Here is an 18,602-nt window from a genome sequence, read left to right as displayed (position 1 = left end):
AAGCCCATGTAAGAATACGAGCCAGTGAATCTGACCACCTTGTGAGCAAAACAAAGAAAAAGCAACAGTCGCGGTGTAGTTTCAACCACTTTAATATCAGTGGAGTTCATCATATAAATAGCACAACTGCAAGTAAAAGCAATCAGCCTATTTAATGTGTCGTAACACTCCAGTAAAGAGTGAATATGAATGAAACGGTAATAAAAACACGACAGTCCATCAGACCATCACAGTCCTCCATCAGTAATCAAACGCCTGACTGAAGCTTCGTTTCTGAGCGCCTCCTCTTCCCCGTTTCCCACCGAAGCCATTGTTGCCCTTGAAGCCGAAGGATCGTCCTCTTCCTCCTCCTCCTCTTCCTCGTCCTCCTCCTCGTCCACCGAATCCCCCGAAGCCTCCAGGTGTGCGCTCGCCGGTGAGACGTGGGTTCTGCTCCAGCTCGGGGAGCTCTGTGGCGACGGAGAGCTGCCAGCGCCGGCCGTCCTGCCATTTCTCCTGCAGACACACACAAAACAGCATTCATTTCCTTGACCAATCATTTTCGCCATTATTTTTGTCAACAAATTTTTTTTCACAGATGAAAACCAAACTAAAAAAACAGTTTTGAATGACAATAACTATGACCAAAATCTGTTGACATTTTCGTCAACGAATAAAAACTAGAAGAAAATGTTCAGTAGGGACGATTTGGGAATAGATTCAGTCAGAACTGATGTTAAAGGTGCAGTGTGTAAAGCCCTATTCGCACGGGATTAGTATTACCCCTGGACCTCTGTAATTAAGAAATTACCCCCTGACGTCTGTATTTTTGGTGGCTCATTCACACGGGCAAATAAATGTTCGTAATTCCCTCGAGTTTACGGACTTTACAGCGTGCGCCCACCCATTCACACTTCACTAGCTGAACGTGCTGAAACGAAGATCGCGCTGCAGTATTGCAATTCAAAAAAAGAACTTATTTAAAACCAATTTATTAGAGAAATATATTATATATATATTATAGAATATCATATTATTGTATAAATATATATCTTCTTTTTCTTTTATTCTTTGTCCATATTTACAACAAGCCTGCCTGAAGAAGGTATTATAAATACCGAAACGTCGCGATAGGCTTGTTTTTCTATTCATTTTATTTGGTTTATTTCATTTTATATCATTTTTACTCTTTCACACTTTGATTTCTTGAGATACTTACAGGATGGACGTCTTTAGAGGCCGTGTGAGACAAAGAAATGCTCCACGATACAGAAGTTACACTACCACAAAAAGCGTCCAAACTTTCCAAAAGAGCTTCCATGTTGCGCCAAAATACTTAATTTGACGTTTCCATGACAACGGTCCGAGTTGAGCTTCCGGATCACGTCCGTAGTAGTAGTCTGTTTTCTCTTTTGCAGCACTTCATAGTTTTTATTGGAGAAAAACTATAATCGGATTGGAGTAGAGCATATCGAGAGATTTTATTGTTAATATAGTTTTAATACAGACGTAAAATGGACTGTTAAACGGCCCATAATGGTTATTACGTTCTTTAGTAAACGATAGGCTCACAGAAAAACAGCCCAAATCACAGACATGGGGATTCGCACGGGACTGGTATTATCGGAGGACCCCTGTGTTGGCCGAAATACGGTAGGTAATTTTCGGGGGAATTTTTACAGACATTTTTACAGACATGGCAGATTCGCTCGGGATAAAAATCACAGACGACCTCTGCGATTATTACAAATTACTGGAGGTCCCTAGGTAATACTAATCCCGTGCGAATAGGGCTTAAGTTTTAGCAGCATCTAGTGGTGAGGTTGCGAACAGCACCCAACAGAAGTTACGTGACCGACAGGAGGACCGATTTTCGTCAACAGATAAAAACTAGATGAAAATGTTCGGTAGGGAGGATTAGGAGATCGAGTCAGAACTGATGTGTGTGTGGATGATGCGCATGTTTGAATAACGTGCCGGCGGGACACGAGTTAGCATGCGCTTGATGCGGGACAGGAGTTAGCATGCGCTTGATGCGGGACAGGAGTTAGCATGCGCTTGATGCGGGACAGGAGTTAGCATGCGCTTGATGCGGGACAGGAGTTAGCATGCGCTTGATGCGGGACAGGAGTTAGCATGCGCTTGATGCGGGACAGGAGTTAGCATGCGCTTGATGCATGACTCGTTCCAAACGTTCAAACATGTAAACGTCTGGGAGAAAGAGAAGAGCAGACGTATCGCTAGGTCTGAATAAACGTGACGCAAACGAACTATTCGGTGCGGTTTTCTGTGCGCGCGCGCACACACACACACACACACACGAAGCGTGCAGCCATGCACATAGAAAACTACACACAGCGTGCGAGTCCTGAATTGAGCTCTTTCGCGTCTGAATGGACAAATACACACACTTGTCTCTAAATGTCCGTTTTGGAGAGTCTTCGCGTAAACAGTCGGTCATGTCTTTACAGAACGTACACCGTTGTGAGATTAATACCGGATGTGCATTTGGTGCAATTGGATCCGCACATTTGGTCAAAATGATTTCATCGACTAAAACTAGACTAAAACAATTCAGATGACTAAAATATGACAAACTTTTATAAGTACATTTAAAACAATATACTTTGTGTTTTTTTAGCTTGGTATTAAATGTGTCATCTTTCTCTCTTCTGACCAACGTAATCAATCTCTATATATTTTCCTCTTTTGGAAAGTCATGAAACTGTTTTTAATTTTGCTATTGGAACAAATGGAAAAGCAAAAATAATGGGCCTCATTTATAAAACGTCCATATTGATAAAAACTGTATTTGAAGTGGAAAGTAGGAGAACTGCAGGTTTTCTAAAGGATTTGGATGTTGATTTGGTTCTCTTTTATATGTTAATGATATTAATTACAAGGGGAAGATCTAAAGCCATTCAGCTGTCAATGTCAAGATCATTTCTAGGACGGTTTCTACAGAACATTTTATAAACGAGGTCCTGTATTCGTTGTAGTTTCGGTTCATCACTATTGAAGTTTATGACAACTTTTCAATGCCTGTATTCTATGGAAGCTTAATTGTTTCCGCCACAGAATAAAACAATTTTAAAAGATAATTGCGACTTTTTAACTCACAATTGCGAGTTTACATCTCAATTCTGACTTTATAACATGCAATTCTTAAATAAAAAGTCAGAATTGTGAGAAAATGGCATTTTAGTCAAAAGACTATGACTAAAACTAAATCAGAATTTGCTGTCAAAATGAACACTGACAGAAACAAGCCGAGTCAGCGAACACACACACACACACACACACACGCCTGTCTGTTGACAAGCCTGCGCTGGTGAAACCCGAGAGCGAGTGGCGTGGGGAACGGGAATCAGCTGGACGTTTGTACGGACACGTCCCTCGAGTCTCGCTTTACAAACGACTCCAAACACACGTACCTGGATCTCTTTCAGTTTAGCAGCTGGGACGTCGAAACACACACCCTGAGAGAAACACAAACACACGACACGTTACAAACTGCATCTTTCCCATCAAGACCATTTCCACCCAAACTCTTCAGAACAGGAGCAGAACGTTGATTCTCGTTGTTCATTTAGTTAGTTTACATTCTAGCGTGATGTAGAAGTATTTCACAGTGATCTTCAGTGTATCGTGGGTGTTAAGTGACATTTTTATACTTTATATATGAAAATAATGTAATATATATTAACAATAACATAGGTCTGCAACAAGTCCTTGATAAACCGATCATAGATGATTGATTAGTCAGGTCTGTGCAAGGAGGAAAAAGGTGCACAAAGCTGACTAAAGCACAAGAAGAGTGTGTGAAGAGTGTGTGTAAAGCATGAGAAGAGTGTGTGTAAAGAGAAGAGTGTGTGAAGAGCGTGAGCACCTTCTTGCCCTTGAGGAAGGTCATCCGCCGGATGTGTTCGTCGATCTCTTCTCCGAGCTGCTCCTTCAGACCTCGCCAGGCGAAGCCGATGTTGTGCATCTCCTGAGAGCAGCTCAGAGTCATGGTGGCGAATCCCTGAGAGAACAGCAGACCGTTCACAACCACTCAGAGAACACACAGATATAGTGTTGGGATAGTGTGTGTGTGTGTGTGTGTGAGAGACTTACAGCGTCGGAGCTGATGAGTGATCTCTGCTCGAGACTCGTGGCTCCTGAGATGTGAGCTAGCGCTGCTGCTAGCGCCTCCACCGCCCCGCGCGTCTCGATTAGCTCATTAGCCGCAGCGCGGAAATGCTCCACCGCAGACGCCGGAACCGAGTCCAGGAACCTGAGCGATAAACACACACCAGCGTACATGAGGCGGCTCATCCGAGCGATAAACACACACACACACACGTGTACATGAGGCGGCTCATCCGAACGATAAACACACACACACACACACACACACACACACAAGCGTACATGAGGCGGCTCATCCGAGCGATAAACACACACACACACACACACACAAGCGTACATGAGGCGGCTCATCCGAACGATAAACACACACACACACACACACACACACACACACACACACACACACACAAGCGTACATGAGGCGGCTCATCCGAGCGATAAACACACACACACACACACACACACACACACACACACACAAGCGTACATGAGGCGGCTCATCCGAGCGATAAACACACAGACATTTATACAAATTTGGGAGCAAAAATAATTGACACTTTGAGCTGATCATGTTCTGCTGAAGTGTGTTTTCTTTAATTGCTAATGCTCTTTTTACACACAGACTGAACACAATGAAGCATTGCTTGGTGATTGGTTGAGCTAAACTGGTATTATCTAATTGTGTAGTTAAATTTAACAGCTGACAGATATTCAACATAATTCATGTGTGAGACAGTCTAACAGAAGGACGGACAAAACCAGTCAAACATCAACTGAGTTCTGCTCATATTTTATCACCATTTTCTAAACTATATTGAATAAACTGTGATGATGTGAGAAATGTTGAAGGAGTCTGAATCAATTTTGGTTTGACTATTTCATAGCATTTAACGTGATATATTTTGAGTTAGCGTCAGCATTGCCGTTCAAAGCAAGTGTCAGAACAGCGAAGACTAATGTGCATCATTTGTTTGGTCTCTGACCTGACGGCGTCTTTACTGGAGGACTGGACGATCTCGTTGGCTGTCGGGACCCCGACCCGTTTAAAGGTGATTCCCTGAAGGAGGTGAACAAGATTTAACCATTAAAAAAAACATAATATGTTAGACTGACACCAGTCTTTGACTACTATGTACTAACACTTAAATTAATAATTTGATCCAGTGCATTTATTGTGTACATTCATGTTTTTACATTGTACTTACATTTTTTTTTTTAAATACTTAAACTGTGATCATCAACACAATAAGAACATTGTGCATAACTAACTCTGATGCAAGTACACAGAGGTTAAAGACACCTAATATAAAGTGAGACCATTTATTTACACCTCACAATTTTAGGAAGGCTTGTCATAAACACTGTTATATTCAAACAAACAAAATAATTAGATTTAAAACTTGAGGGTCTGTGGGAAATTAAGCATTTAGAATTATTTTGTCACTGTTTTTAAAATTCAGAAAGTTAAAGCTGCAGTCTGTAGTTTTCCCTCTCTGTCGCCATCTCTGTCCGCAATCTGCAACTGCAGTTATTTGCGGAATGATCAGCTGTACGTGGGTTGTGCCTCGGCACGGCACAGCGCGGATGAAGCCGATGTTTTGAGGAGAATGTGTGGCTGTCAGTCGCCGCCGGTGTGGAAACTGGCATTCACAATCACAGATTCTGCTTTTGGGAAGTTTGACCAACATAAGAAATTTCGTCTAATCGTCTGAACAAATTAGTAACATCCACTTTTGTTCTGACCAACTAAGGGATAAAGCATTGCAGTAAATCGCGCTGATTAAATCTAATGATCGCTTATCATATCACGTCAAACCGTGCAAATTATACTTTGTTCTCAAATTGTTAATGTTACCAACATCAGCATTGCGTGACATTTAATGCCCTTCCGATATTATCCTTGTTTTCACACGGGCCGGTTGCATTTATTTTCTGTAGCCGCTCCGAAGTCTTTTGCGTTTTACAACGGGTGAATGTCCAGCTGTCACTGGTGATCGTCGTTTGAACCTTTCTAGATCCACAAATTGATAAGTTTAATTATATCAAGTGCTGTGAGAAAAGGCTATAAATCTCCAGCATCCTCACACTCATCGCCGACTAGCCGAGACTCTTCTTTACGGGTACAGATGTGACGGAATGACGCAAAGACATTTCTTGCAAAGACTCGAATTTCCCGTGGAAATCCACCAGTACAACTGGAGTTAAAGACATTACTACAAGCTCACCGTTTTGAATCGAGCTACGGCAAGCAGAGAGTTTTGAACACTGGCTGGTTATGTACATGAATTTATTGTTTGTTGGTTAACCCACATTAACCAGTTAGAGGATTAGCGCCTCTAATAGGGTCATGTCTCACCGCTTTCTGCTCCACGTACAGGAGCTGGTTCTCCTCCTTGCGCTGGTAGAAGCAGATGCACACGCCTGTTCTCCCGGCTCTGCCCGTGCGGCCCGACCGGTGGATATACGACTCCACGTCCTGCGTGTGCAGATCACGCTCGTTACAACAGGAGAATTACACACTAAACACATCATTACAAACTACAGAGCAAAGCATCCATCAACAGGGTCTCCTGGTGGCAGCGGGTAACGAAACAAGTAAACATGCGCTAAAATACGGAAGAAAAAAAACATCCAAAAGCATTAAAAGATCCACCGCAGCTTAGAGGCCCGTTCTAGACAACAACAACAACTATAAAGACAACTAAAACTATATACAATATTGCTCTGTGTATTATAAGTTTAGTTTTCAGTTTTGTCATCCGTCTCATTAAAAGCTCTTTAAAGCAGGATGGATTCTGATTCTATTATTCATCAGCTAAAAAAAAAAAAACATCCTTAAAGATTCCAAGGACATCACTCCTCTGTGTCGTTATCGTTGAGGTGTGGACTGATTAAAAAAACACTGTAACTATTATTTTTAGAATGATCATTTATAGTATGATCGGGCCTTAAAGATATGGAGTATATTTCTGCACTATAAACTGAGGTGATGTTGAACAGAACGGCTGCGTACGTTTGGCGGCGAGCACTGGATGACCAGGTCCACCTCGGGGATGTCCAGGCCACGCGCCGCCACATTGGTGGCCACCAGCACCTCGAACGTGCCGTTCCTGAAGCCCTTCAGCGTGATCTCCCTCTGCTTCTGGGCGATGTCTCCGTGCAGCGTCTGCGCACTCTGAAACACACAACCCAGAGTCACACACCAGCAGACGCACAGGTGTGTGTGAGGTGTGCTGTAACAGGTGTGTGTCAGGTGTGCTGTTACAGGTGTGTGAGGTGTGCTGTTACAGGTGTGTTGTTAAGTGTGCATCAGGTGTGCTGTTACAGGTGTGTGTCAGGTCAGGTGTGTTGTTACAGGTGTGTGTCAGGTCAGGTGTGTTGTTACAGGTGTGTGAGGTGTGCTGTTACAGGTGTGTTGTTAAGTGTGCATCAGGTGTGCTGTTACAGGTGTGTGTCAGGTGTGCTGTTACAGGTGTGTGTCAGGTGTGCTGTTACAGGTGTGTGTCAGGTGTGCTGTTACAGGTGTGTGTCAGGTGTGCTGTTACAGGTGTGTGAGGTGTGCTGTTACAGGTGTGTGTCAGGTGTGCTGTTACAGATGTGTTGTTACAGGTGTGCTGTTACAAGTGTGTGTCAGGTCAGGTATGTTGTTACAGGTGTGTGTCAGGTGTGCTGTTACAGGTGTGTGTCAGGTGTGCTGTTACAGGTGTGTGTCAGGTGTGCTGTTACAGGTGTGTGTCAGGTGTGCTGTTACAGGTGTGTTGTTACAGGTGTGCTGTTACAAGTGTGTGTCAGGTCAGGTATGTTGTTACAGGTGTGTGTCAGGTGTGCTGTTACAGGTGTGTGTCAGGTGAGCTGTTACAGATGTGTGTCAGGTGTGCTGTTACAGATGTGTTGTTACAGGTGTGCTGTTACAAGTGTGTGTCAGGTCAGGTATGTTGTTACAGGTGTGTGTCAGGTGTGCTGTTACAGGTGTGTGTCAGGTGTGCTGTTACAGGTGTGTCGTTAACAGTGCATCAGGTGTGCTGTTACAGGTGTGTGAGGTGTGCTGTTACAGATGTGTTGTTACAGGTGTGCTGTTACAAGTGTGTGTCAGGTCAGGTGTGCTGTTACAGGTGTGCATCAGGTGTGCTGTTACAAGTGTGTGTCAGGTCAGGTATGTTGTTACAGGTGTGTGAGGTGTGCTGTTACAGGTGTGTGAGGTGTGCTGTTACAGATGTGTTGTTACAGGTGTGCTGTTACAAGTGTGTGTCGGGTCAGGTCAGGTATGTTGTTACAGGTGTGTGAGGTGTGCTGTTATAGGTGTGCTGTTACAAGTGTGTGTCAGGTGTTTCACTGGTGTGTTACATGCGTCTCACAGGTGTGTGTTATAAGTGTGTTAAAGGTGTCGTTACATGCATGTTGTTACAGGCGTGTCACAAGTGTGTTACAGGTTTGTCAGACGTGTTACAGATTTGTCATTAGTGCGTCACAGGTGTGTTAGTTCTGTGCTGCGGGCGCACCTGTTTGATGGACGTGCTCATGGAGAGCTCGGTGGCCTCTCTCTTGGTCTCACAGAAGACGATGGTTCGGCCGTGGCTGCCGCTGTACACCTGGATGACATCACCGATGACCGACGCCCGCTGAGACCAGTGACACGCGATCGCCAGGTGCTGCGCGACACACAACAAGTGCTTTAAACAGCAGATATGGGGGACTTTTCTTTTAGATTCTTCTTTTAGAATATCCTTTTTCAGATATTTCCTTCTGTGTAGTGTGTAATATAAAGCTGTTTGTGAATGTAAAAAGTATGGTCTGCAAAGTTTCAGAGGTCAAAGTGCAGATAAACGGAGTGAAAGAATCGATTCTGAACTGAAACGAGTAGTCAGTAATTCAGTCTAACTTCCTGCTGAACCCGTGTATGTTTGTAACTAATTTGCATAAAGCCAGCCTATAGTATTGATTGGCTGATAGAGGTTATGACAAAGAGGTTACTTCGTCTCAGTTACAAATTGAAACTTTTGTTATTTTCCAAACATTACTTTAAAACCTACGGAGCCCCTAAAGGGACCTTTGCAAAAATAAAAATATACAGACTTTCACGTGTTCACGAGAAACACATCTTGTGCGCATGCAATAGTTTTCTAGTTTTCTAGTTTCTCGTGCGCACGCTAAAGTTTCTCTTAAGCACGTGAAAGTCTGTATATTTTTATTTTTGCAACTGTCCCTTTAGGGGCTCCGTAAAAACCAATGACCTTCTCACACCTAAAAATTTACAAGTAGGTGCATAAGACAAAGGTTGAGATATATATAATTTTCACTTTCACTTATTCTCCTCTTAAAAACACTGGTGCATCTTTTAAAATCCGGTCTAGGTAGATATTGAATTTAAATGTGCAGAAAAATAAAAGATCACAATGTTCTTCATGCTCAATCTCACAGTGAGACAGACATTATTGCAACACCAAGTGTTAATTATCATTTTGGCAACAGCTTAATTCGTCCTGTGAGCACTGCACCCTTTTAATGCTGGAAAAACATCAGACCAGACTGAAAGAATGACTGTTGCAGTTTCACACCGTCCCATCAGTGTGTGTGTGTGTGTGTGTGTGTGTGTGTGTGTGTGTGTAACGCCACCTAGAGGAGAAAACCTGCACTGACTTTACAAAGTCTTCAGGGTTTACACTCTTCAAATCTCATTACAAATGTTGTAGAAACACTGCGGCAGATTTACAGCATCAGTGTTTTTAGGCATTAATAAAATTAAGTTTTTTTACAGCAGCTCCATGTTTTCTGTCTATATAGGTTTTGATTTCAGAATTATCTTTGTATCTGACGTGGTTTACCTAATAAACACTGACATTTGGTCAGATCATTGTCAAAGGCTGTTTTGACAAAATATGTCCCAGATTTTCCTTTAAAATCATCCCGAGAAACTCCTACATTCTGACCAAACAGCTCACGATGAGCGGAGATCGTGTGTTCACGGTTACCTCGACTGTGGTGGCGGCTTTCTGGGTCCTCTTCCCGATGAGATCCACATGGATGAACTGAGAGCGCATGTATTTCTTGGCCACGTCGTAAACCCACGAGGGACACGTGGCTGAGAACAGCAGCGTCTGCGGTTTCTCCGCCGCATCTGAGAGGAAAAGTCCAGAAATACTGTTTACAAATGCAAAGCCACTTTCTGAAAAGTTCAGTCATAAGAGGCTTTGGCACCGGGTAGCTCTAGGAACTCAGTTATAGGAACGAGCCTCCAGGGTGTTTCCCCGAGAACTAAAGGTTCCCTAAGGAATGTTTTCCTGTTGCATTCGCACCGCCAGTAGGAACTCTGAAGTGACGCAAGACACGCTTCTTGTTGTGACTTATTTTGACACGCTGTTATACATAAAAGTAGACAGTAATGAAGAGTTATTAGCGTATGCCGTGTGGTTGATGTCCAGTGTTGATGAGCAGAAATACATAATCATGTTTCTCTTGGTCTCCTCAAAGTTGCGTTGGATTTTCTCCTCAGCGTAAAGATTAAGAGGTCCATCTATCACTGTTTTCCATGTTCGTAGAGTTAGTTTCTGGAGTAAATATATAGGCTATAATCTGTGTTTACATGTTTTTAAAATGGCGTGTGCTGGTGTTTCGCGTGCGTTCGGCCAATCAGTGAACACTAACGTCACGGATAGTTCCTATAGCGCTGGTTTAGACCGACTCTGGAGTAGGAGTGAATTAGTTTCTCCTAAAGGGGTTCCTCGAACTAAAATCGTTCCTAGTTCCTGCGGTGCGAACACATCCGGGAACTTCCGCCAATAGTTCTAGGAACGGTGAAAAGGTTCCTCCGGTGCGAAAGCTCCTATAAATCCGTCTGCAGTTCTCCCGGGACTCGACGTGAACACGATTACCTTTGTTATAGGAGGCAGACAGGATCTCCTCGACCTGCTCAGCGAAGCCCATGTCCAGCATCTGGTCCACCTCGTCCAGAACCACGTGTCTGAGCTGAGACAGGTCCAGCTTGTTGTTCTGCAGATGGTCTTTGATCCGGCCCGGCGTTCCCACCAGAATGTCGATGCCGTTGCGGATCGCTTCCACTGATGCACCACAATTCAGTTATTAAATGAGCATCAATTCAGCCATTTACACCTCAACTATAAATGTTTCCTTCATTGATCATTCAGTCACTATCGTGTCAAAAACATCATTATGATGATCAAACTCCTACCTTGCGGGTTGTATGAGCTTCCTCCGTAGAAACACGTAACAGACAGTTTCCTCGTGACGTCCTTGAAGTCTTTGGACACTTGAATCGCGAGCTCTCGAGTCGGGGCGAGAACCAGAACCTGCCGGGACACACTCATCCGGTCACAACTCTTCTCTCGAAGCAGAATCAGAACTTCTGATCCGAAGGCTTCGGCTTAAACGCGCGAGCAATCGTTTAGTAGAAAAACAAACCGCACCAAAATATGGAAGCTTGTTTCCGCCACACAGTGAAAAATAAAAAACGTAATTGCAACTTTTCTCACAATTGCGAGTTAAGTCAGAATTGAGAGAAATAAACTCGAAATTCTGACTTTTTCCTCAGAATCGCATGTTTATATCAAGCAATTCTGACTTTATAATATGCAATTGGGAGATTTAAAGTCAGAATTGTGAGATAAAAAGTTGCAATTATCTTTTAAAATGTTTTATTCTGTGGCGTAAACAAGCTTCTACACCTAACAAACATCTGAAGGAACGTTTTAAACAGGCAGGGAAAGATAAGTGCAAACAGCATTTGAAAATCCCAGAATGCACCACATGAGGTCCGAATGCGACCAAGGTTTTGACTGGCAATTTAAAGATGGAAAGAAAAATCTAAACATGTCAATAAATCAAACAGTTTGACTTGAGCAATGACACTAAGAAATCTGTGACTCTGCACTTTATGTGACTAATCAAAAGTAAATAAGTGTGATCATGTGATCATTAGTAAATGATTTTGGGAAAAGCCGTATCCTTGTTTTCGGCAGTTAAAGTTGTAAAATAAAGCGGTTGTCCACAGTATTGGTTTCTGTAATCAGGCTGAGATAATCAGCCAGTATGTGTCCGGCACAGTGTATTTCATGGCATGTGCAGCCCTCGTGTGCAGCAGGACCCATAATGCACTGCTGTGTGTGGTGTGCGAGCGAGACCTTGGGCGCTCGGCCTCTCCGGCGGTCCTCCATGTCAGACTGCAGCTTCTCCACCAGAGGAACCGCGAACGAGAAGGTCTTCCCGGTGCCGGTCCTGGCCTGGCCGATCAGATCTTTCCCATCATACACTGAGTTGAAGGTCTTCACCTGGATGTCGAACAGGTATGAGACGCCACGCGCTGAAGGACACACACACACACACATATAAATCAACACATCTTCAGTGTTACATCGTTGATTAAGTGTGAGTGAAATCAGCAGCTTCTGGAAGATGAAGCGGATCATAATGAGCTCAAGCTCACTTCAGAAAGACTCATCACTCAGCATTAATGCTAATATCACACGCTTGCCTCTTAGAAGCGGCTTGAGCTTGAGATGCAAGTGTACATTTATTTACCTTTCACAGAAACATCCTGACTTTAATAGGGGAAAAATTAAATATACGCTGGTGTGTGCTGTGACTGCGCAGTGAGTGTGTGATTAGCATTAGCTGATTAGCATTACGCAGTGAGTGTGTGATTAGCATTAGCGTTACCCTGCAGCAGTTTGATGGTGTTTGGAGAGATCCTGAAGTTGGAAAAAGCTCCTTCTTTCTGCTCTGGGGTTTCCTGTGGAAACAAGCACATCTGTCAGCAAACACACACACACACACACAGAGCATCACCACACACACACACACAGAGCATCACCACACACACACTGAGCATCACCACACACACACTGAGCATCACCACACACACACTGAGCATCACCACACACACACTGAGCATCACCACACACACACTGAGCATCACCACACACACACTGAGCATCACCACACACACACTGAGCATCACCACACACACACTGAGCATCACCACACACACACTGAGCATCACCACACACACACTGAGCATCACCACACACACACACACACAGAGCATCACCACACACACACACACACACACTGAACATCACCACACACACACTGAGCATCACCACACACACACACACAGAGCATCACCACACACACACACAGAACATCACCACACACACACTGAGCATCACCCCACACACACACACACAGCATCACCACACACTGAACATCACCACACACACACACTGAGCATCACCACACACACACACACACACAGAACATCACCACACACACACACACAGCATCACCACACACACACACACACACACACTGAACATCACCACACACACACACACTGAACATCAACACACACACACTGAGCATCACCACACACACACTGAACATCACCACACACACACACACTGAGCATCACCACACACACACACACACACAGCATCACCACACACACACACACACACACAGCATCACCACATACACACACACACAGAACATCACCACACACACACACAGAACATCACCACACACACACACACACACACTGAACATCACCACACACACACTGAGCATCACCACACACACACACACAGAGCATCACCACACACACACACAGAACATCACCACACACACACTGAGCATCACCCCACACACACACACACAGCATCACCACACACTGAACATCACCACACACACACACAGAACATCACCACACACACACACACAGCATCACCACACACACACACACACACACACTGAACATCACCACACACACACACACTGAACATCAACACACACACACTGAGCATCACCACACACACACTGAACATCACCACACACACACACACTGAGCATCACCACACACACACACACACACAGCATCACCACACACACACACACACACACAGCATCACCACATACACACACACACAGAACATCACCACACACACACACAGAACATCACCACACACACACACAGAACATCACCACACACACACACACACTGAGAGCAGCAGAGAAGTAGCCATGAACGCACTGTCTCGCGGTCGCTGTCCGAGTCCTCGCTGGACGGTGTGTGTGTGTGTGCTGGATCGGCCGGTGTCTCGGGCGTGTGTGTGTTCGTCAGGGTCTCAGTCGCTGCGCTGCCGTTCTCTGCCTCTGCTTTCGTCTTCTTCTTCTTCTTCTTCTTCTGTAGAGATTAACACACGTACACCAGAGACATTTATTACACAGTATAAACACACCATCGCCACTCTCTCACAATTCACACGTTATAACTCACAACTGAGAGTTTATATCTGACAATTCTGAGATTAAAAAAAAAGTCTGAATTGTGAGATATAAACTCATAAATTGCAAGAATTCAGAATTACGAGAAAAAAGGTCAGAATTGTGAGAAACAACTGCGAGAATCAAAATTGCAAGAAAAAGTGAGAATTGCGAGGAAAAATCACAATTGTGAGAGAATTACCAGAAAAGAGTCATAATTGCGTGAAAAAAGTCATAATTACAAGAAAAAAGTCAGAATAGCAATAAAAAGTCAAAATTACAAGAAAACCTCAAAATTGTAAGCAACTCAAAACTGTGAATTGCGAGAAAAAGTGAGAATCGCGAGGAAAAGTGAGAATTGCGAGGAAGTGTGAATTGCGAGGAAAAGTGTGAATTGCGAGGAAAAGTGAGAATCGCGAGGAAAGGTGAACTGCGAGAAAAAGTGAGAATCGCGAGGAAAAGTGAGAATTGCGAGGAAAAGTGAATTGCGAGAAAAAGTGAGAATCGCGAGGAAAAGTGAGAATCGCGAGGAAAAGTGAGAATCGCGAGGAAAAGTGAGAATTGCGAGGAAAAGTGAATTGCGAGAAAAAGTGAGAATCGCGAGGAAAAGTGAGAATCGCGAGGAAAAGTGAGAATCGCGAGGAAAAGTGAGAATCGCGAGGAAAGGTGAACTGCGAGAAAAAGTGAGAATCGCGGGGAAAAGTGAGAACTGCGAGGAAAAGTGAATTGCGAGAAAAAGTGAGAATTGCGAGGAAAAGTGAGAATTGCGAGGAAAAGTGAGAATTGCGAGGAAAAGTGTGAATCGCGAGGAAAAGTGAGAATTGCGAGGAAAAGTGAATTGCGAGAAAAAGTGAGAATCGCGAGGAAAAGTGAGAATCGCGAGGAAAAGTGAGAATTGCGAGAAAAAGTGAGAATCGCGAGAAAAAGTGAGAATCGCGAGGAAAAGTGAGAATCGCGAGGAAAAGTGAGAATCGCGAGGAAAAGTCAGAATTGCGAGGAAAAGTCAGAATTGCGAGAAAAAGTGAGAATCGCGAGGAAAAGTGAGAATTGCGAGGAAAAGTGAGAATTGCGAGGAAAAGTGTGAATTGCGAGGAAAAGTGAGAATTGCTGTGAGACTAAAAGTGAGACTTTTTTTATGAAAAAAGTCATAATTGCATGAAAAAAAGTCAGAATTACAATAAAAAGTCAGAATTACGAGAAAACCTCAAAAGGAGAGGAAAGTGAGAATGTGGATGAACTGAACGCTACCTTGATGTGGAGTGTGTCCGTGTTCCCGTTCTCATCCGGAGTCTCCGTGACGCTCTTCTCAGACTTCCTCTTTTTAGGAGCCGGTGACTCACACTCTTCTGCCTCTGCCAACACCTTTTCTTTCATCTTCTTCTTCTTCTTCTGGAGAGAGATAAAGAGAGTGATGAGCAGCGCACCCGAGGCTCCTCTCGTCTTTAGGATAAGGCTCATCTAAACACCTTTCTTTCCTTTTATACATTACGCTTGCAAACTGTACAGAGATGACATTAATGATATACAACTTTGTATACAATACACACATTTATGAACAATATGTTCAATGTCAAACAGGAGAAGAAAAGAAAAAGTTAACAATGATTTGTTAAAAAAAGAAAAATAACAAAGGAAAAATAGGAGAAGATAGAAAAAAAAAAGACCATGAGAGCGAGATATTATTTTATTCATCAGTTAGTGTACAAATTAAAGAAATTACAAATTGAGGTTGTTTTACTTGCTTTCTTTTATACTGAAGATGAAATAGAGTTACGGTACATTTTAAATTATTTTAAAAACAACAAGAAAAACTGGTTTGATGGTGAAGTTACATTTATGTATATAAAATTTGCTAAGAAAATAAATTACATTTATCACAAGGCAAGCTTTGTTTTTAGTGGGGTCAAAATCAAAGTATCCAAAAAATAATGTCTTTAAAAGTTATGGATATATCTTTCTGGATATTATCTTTAATAAATGTGTCAATATTTTTCCATAGTTGTTCAGTATAGAAACATGATCGAAATAAATGCTAAACAGTTTCTGTGTGAACTTGGCAAAATGAGCATCTTGTGTCAATATTAATTTTATATTTAATCATAAAATATTTAACAGGGTAAAATGTATTTATTATTATGAAAGACACTTCCTTTACTTTCTTAGTGAGAAAATATTTTTTGTAAATTTTTAACATAAATTATTCCAGTAAAATATTGCAGGAGATACAGAAATAATATCTTCAAGAAAAAGGTGTCTAACTTTATTATTTCTACCTTTGTTTTCTGAAAAGAGTTTCTCTTGGTTCAGGAAGAGTAGTAGTTGCAGTAGAAGGGTGAATGCACTTTTAAAAAGCATACAGATTTCTGTTTTTATCGCTCCCATAAGACAAACTCTTTTATGGTAACTGGCATACTATTGTGCACGTCACATGATGGGCGAGAACGATCCTGATTGGCTCTCATGTCTGATCTTCACTGTACTGTGTCTGATGTGCTTCATGTACATTCACTGATCAATGTTTATATGCGAATAAAAGCCTAAATTAAGACTTGAATTAAACCTCTCCATTCACGTGGATTTATTTAACCATCTCTTCATGAACGATATTTTAATGTAGATCTAATTCATATTTGATTCTTTCGGAATCGCCAGATGTGTCGTTAGCATGTCGGCTCACTAGCAAAACAACACACACGTGTAATTCATGTTCATGATGCTCACACGTGATCAGTGACGCACGTCACAGCACTTTAACACACGTGAGCCCACATGTACACTGTCTGGGTTCGGAATAACACACTTTAACACTGCAGAAACAGAAACAGTAACAGTAACAGGACTGCTGTGATCTAACGAGAGGTTGTCAGTCCGGTGATGATGTGATGTGAACGCGCGTTTGTTTGCGTCATCAGCATCCGCGCGAGTCTCTCAGTTAAAGCGCGCGAGTGTGAGATTACACGTGTCTAACTGACCTTCAGCAGCAGCAGGCCGTTCTCCACCTCCTCCATCTGTGTGCAGGGCTCGGCTTCAGGCAGGGTCTGCGACGGCATCTCAGATGTTGAGGCGCAGATGGACATGTGCGACCGGACTCAATCACACACGCGAAAGAGAAGGAACCGGAAGCGACACGCGCGCATGCGCAGAGAGGACGTGCGCATCGACATGCGGAACTCGAGTAGGCGGGGCTGGGTTTACAGGGAACAGCATGTGATGCCTAGTAATGAGAGGAACTTATTAAATGTGTGTATGGAAGTAAAATAGAATAGCCGCTGATGAAAATTATTAAAAGTAAAACCGCAAACGACTGAGGTGATCGTTAGAAAAAAGGCGATGACCAATCAGAAGACACTTCCGCGGTGTATTTGACCTATCAGAAGGAGGCTTAGTGACAGGCCCCGCCCTCGGCAGATTTAGCATGTTCATTTCTTGTCTAGAGTTTTAATGCGAGGCTTTAACCGTGCCACGCTGTACGGAACGCCAGACGCGTCAAAACTCAAACGTTGCATTTGAAATTAATTTGTTAAGAGCACAACCCGCTGCAGCACACTTCTAAAAAATAAATAGAAAAATAAAATCTTATATAGAAAGATTTATATCTTATATACAATCTCATAAAAATCTTATGTGTGTGCCTGTGTGTGTATATACAGTAGGCCTATATATATATATATATATACATACATACATAAAAAACTGGTTATTTTTTACCCCAACCATTGGGTTACACATAGCTATTGGGTCACTATGTTGGGTTATTTTTAACCAAACGTTATGTGATTGGCTTACGGGTAACCAATGATTTTAAACTTCAGACAAGCTTTTCAATTATGCCATGCCAGACTGCATGTCTACGAAGCAAAGCGAAGTAGCAGAGTTTGGTATTACCAGGCTACATTAGAACAGCACAGGTGAGTAAACGAGGACTCGCTTTTCTGCTCCACATGTGAACCATCGGCCGAACGCCACGTCCTGCTCGAAGCGGTTAAAGACGTCCGTCCAGCGAGTGTTTACTTTGGAAAAAAAATGGAAAAGTAGTGTAATGGAAAAACACGTTCTGTGTGAACTGCTTAAACTGCAAGGGGAAAAACAAAGATTAATATGACTGTGACAGATGTGAATTTATATGTGCGTCAGGTTTTTCCTCAAGAAACACTTCCGTATAGTATAGTCCTGTGTGTCTGAAAGCTTACGAACACACATATATATATATAACATCT

General features: G+C 42.9%; 1 protein-coding gene across 3 annotated transcripts; it reads right to left on the bottom strand.

Moving 5' to 3' along the window:
* Positions 1–74: 74 nt before the first annotated feature.
* On the bottom strand, positions 75–17,523 carry ddx21 (DEAD (Asp-Glu-Ala-Asp) box helicase 21). Of its 3 annotated transcripts, none has more exons than XM_084093311.1 (16): positions 17,358–17,523; positions 15,634–15,774; positions 14,153–14,305; positions 12,781–12,853; positions 12,246–12,424; positions 11,297–11,414; positions 10,980–11,165; positions 10,080–10,225; positions 8,610–8,759; positions 7,124–7,285; positions 6,467–6,586; positions 5,094–5,167; positions 4,096–4,255; positions 3,869–4,003; positions 3,414–3,458; positions 75–495 (listed from the first exon to the last, which is right to left on the bottom strand). In XM_084093311.1, the coding sequence occupies exons 1-16, from the start codon at positions 17,460–17,462 to the stop codon at positions 241–243; spliced, it is 2,202 nt and encodes a 733-aa protein (XP_083949437.1). In that variant the 5' UTR covers positions 17,463–17,523; the 3' UTR covers positions 75–240. The 3 variants fall into 3 exon arrangements, with proteins under 3 accessions (XP_083949437.1, XP_083949438.1, XP_083949439.1); XM_084093312.1 differs by having other exon boundaries at positions 14,153–14,302; positions 17,358–17,512; XM_084093313.1 differs by having other exon boundaries at positions 15,634–15,771; positions 17,358–17,503.
* Positions 17,524–18,602: the final 1,079 nt, after the last annotated feature.

The sequence above is a fragment of the Abramis brama genome (assembly GCF_963993115.1).
Source record: "Abramis brama genome assembly, chromosome: 19".
Lineage (NCBI taxonomy): Eukaryota > Metazoa > Chordata > Actinopteri > Cypriniformes > Leuciscidae > Abramis > Abramis brama.
The sequence above is the reverse complement of the archived record's forward strand: the minus strand, read 5'-3'. Positions and strand labels throughout refer to the sequence as shown.

Bases quoted from the DNA above. Each gene is read 5' to 3' on its own strand.
- ddx21 (XM_084093311.1), bottom strand. From the start codon at position 17,462: ATGTCCATCTGCGCCTCAACATCTGAGATGCCGTCGCAGACCCTGCCT. The intron at 11,166-11,296 runs GTAGGAGTTTGA...GTGGTGCATCAG, and splicing joins AAGCTCATACAACCCGCAAG to TGGAAGCGATCCGCAACGGC. The intron at 4,256-5,093 runs GTCAGAGACCAA...TTTATCGCTCAG, and splicing joins TCCAGTAAAGACGCCGTCAG to GTTCCTGGACTCGGTTCCGG.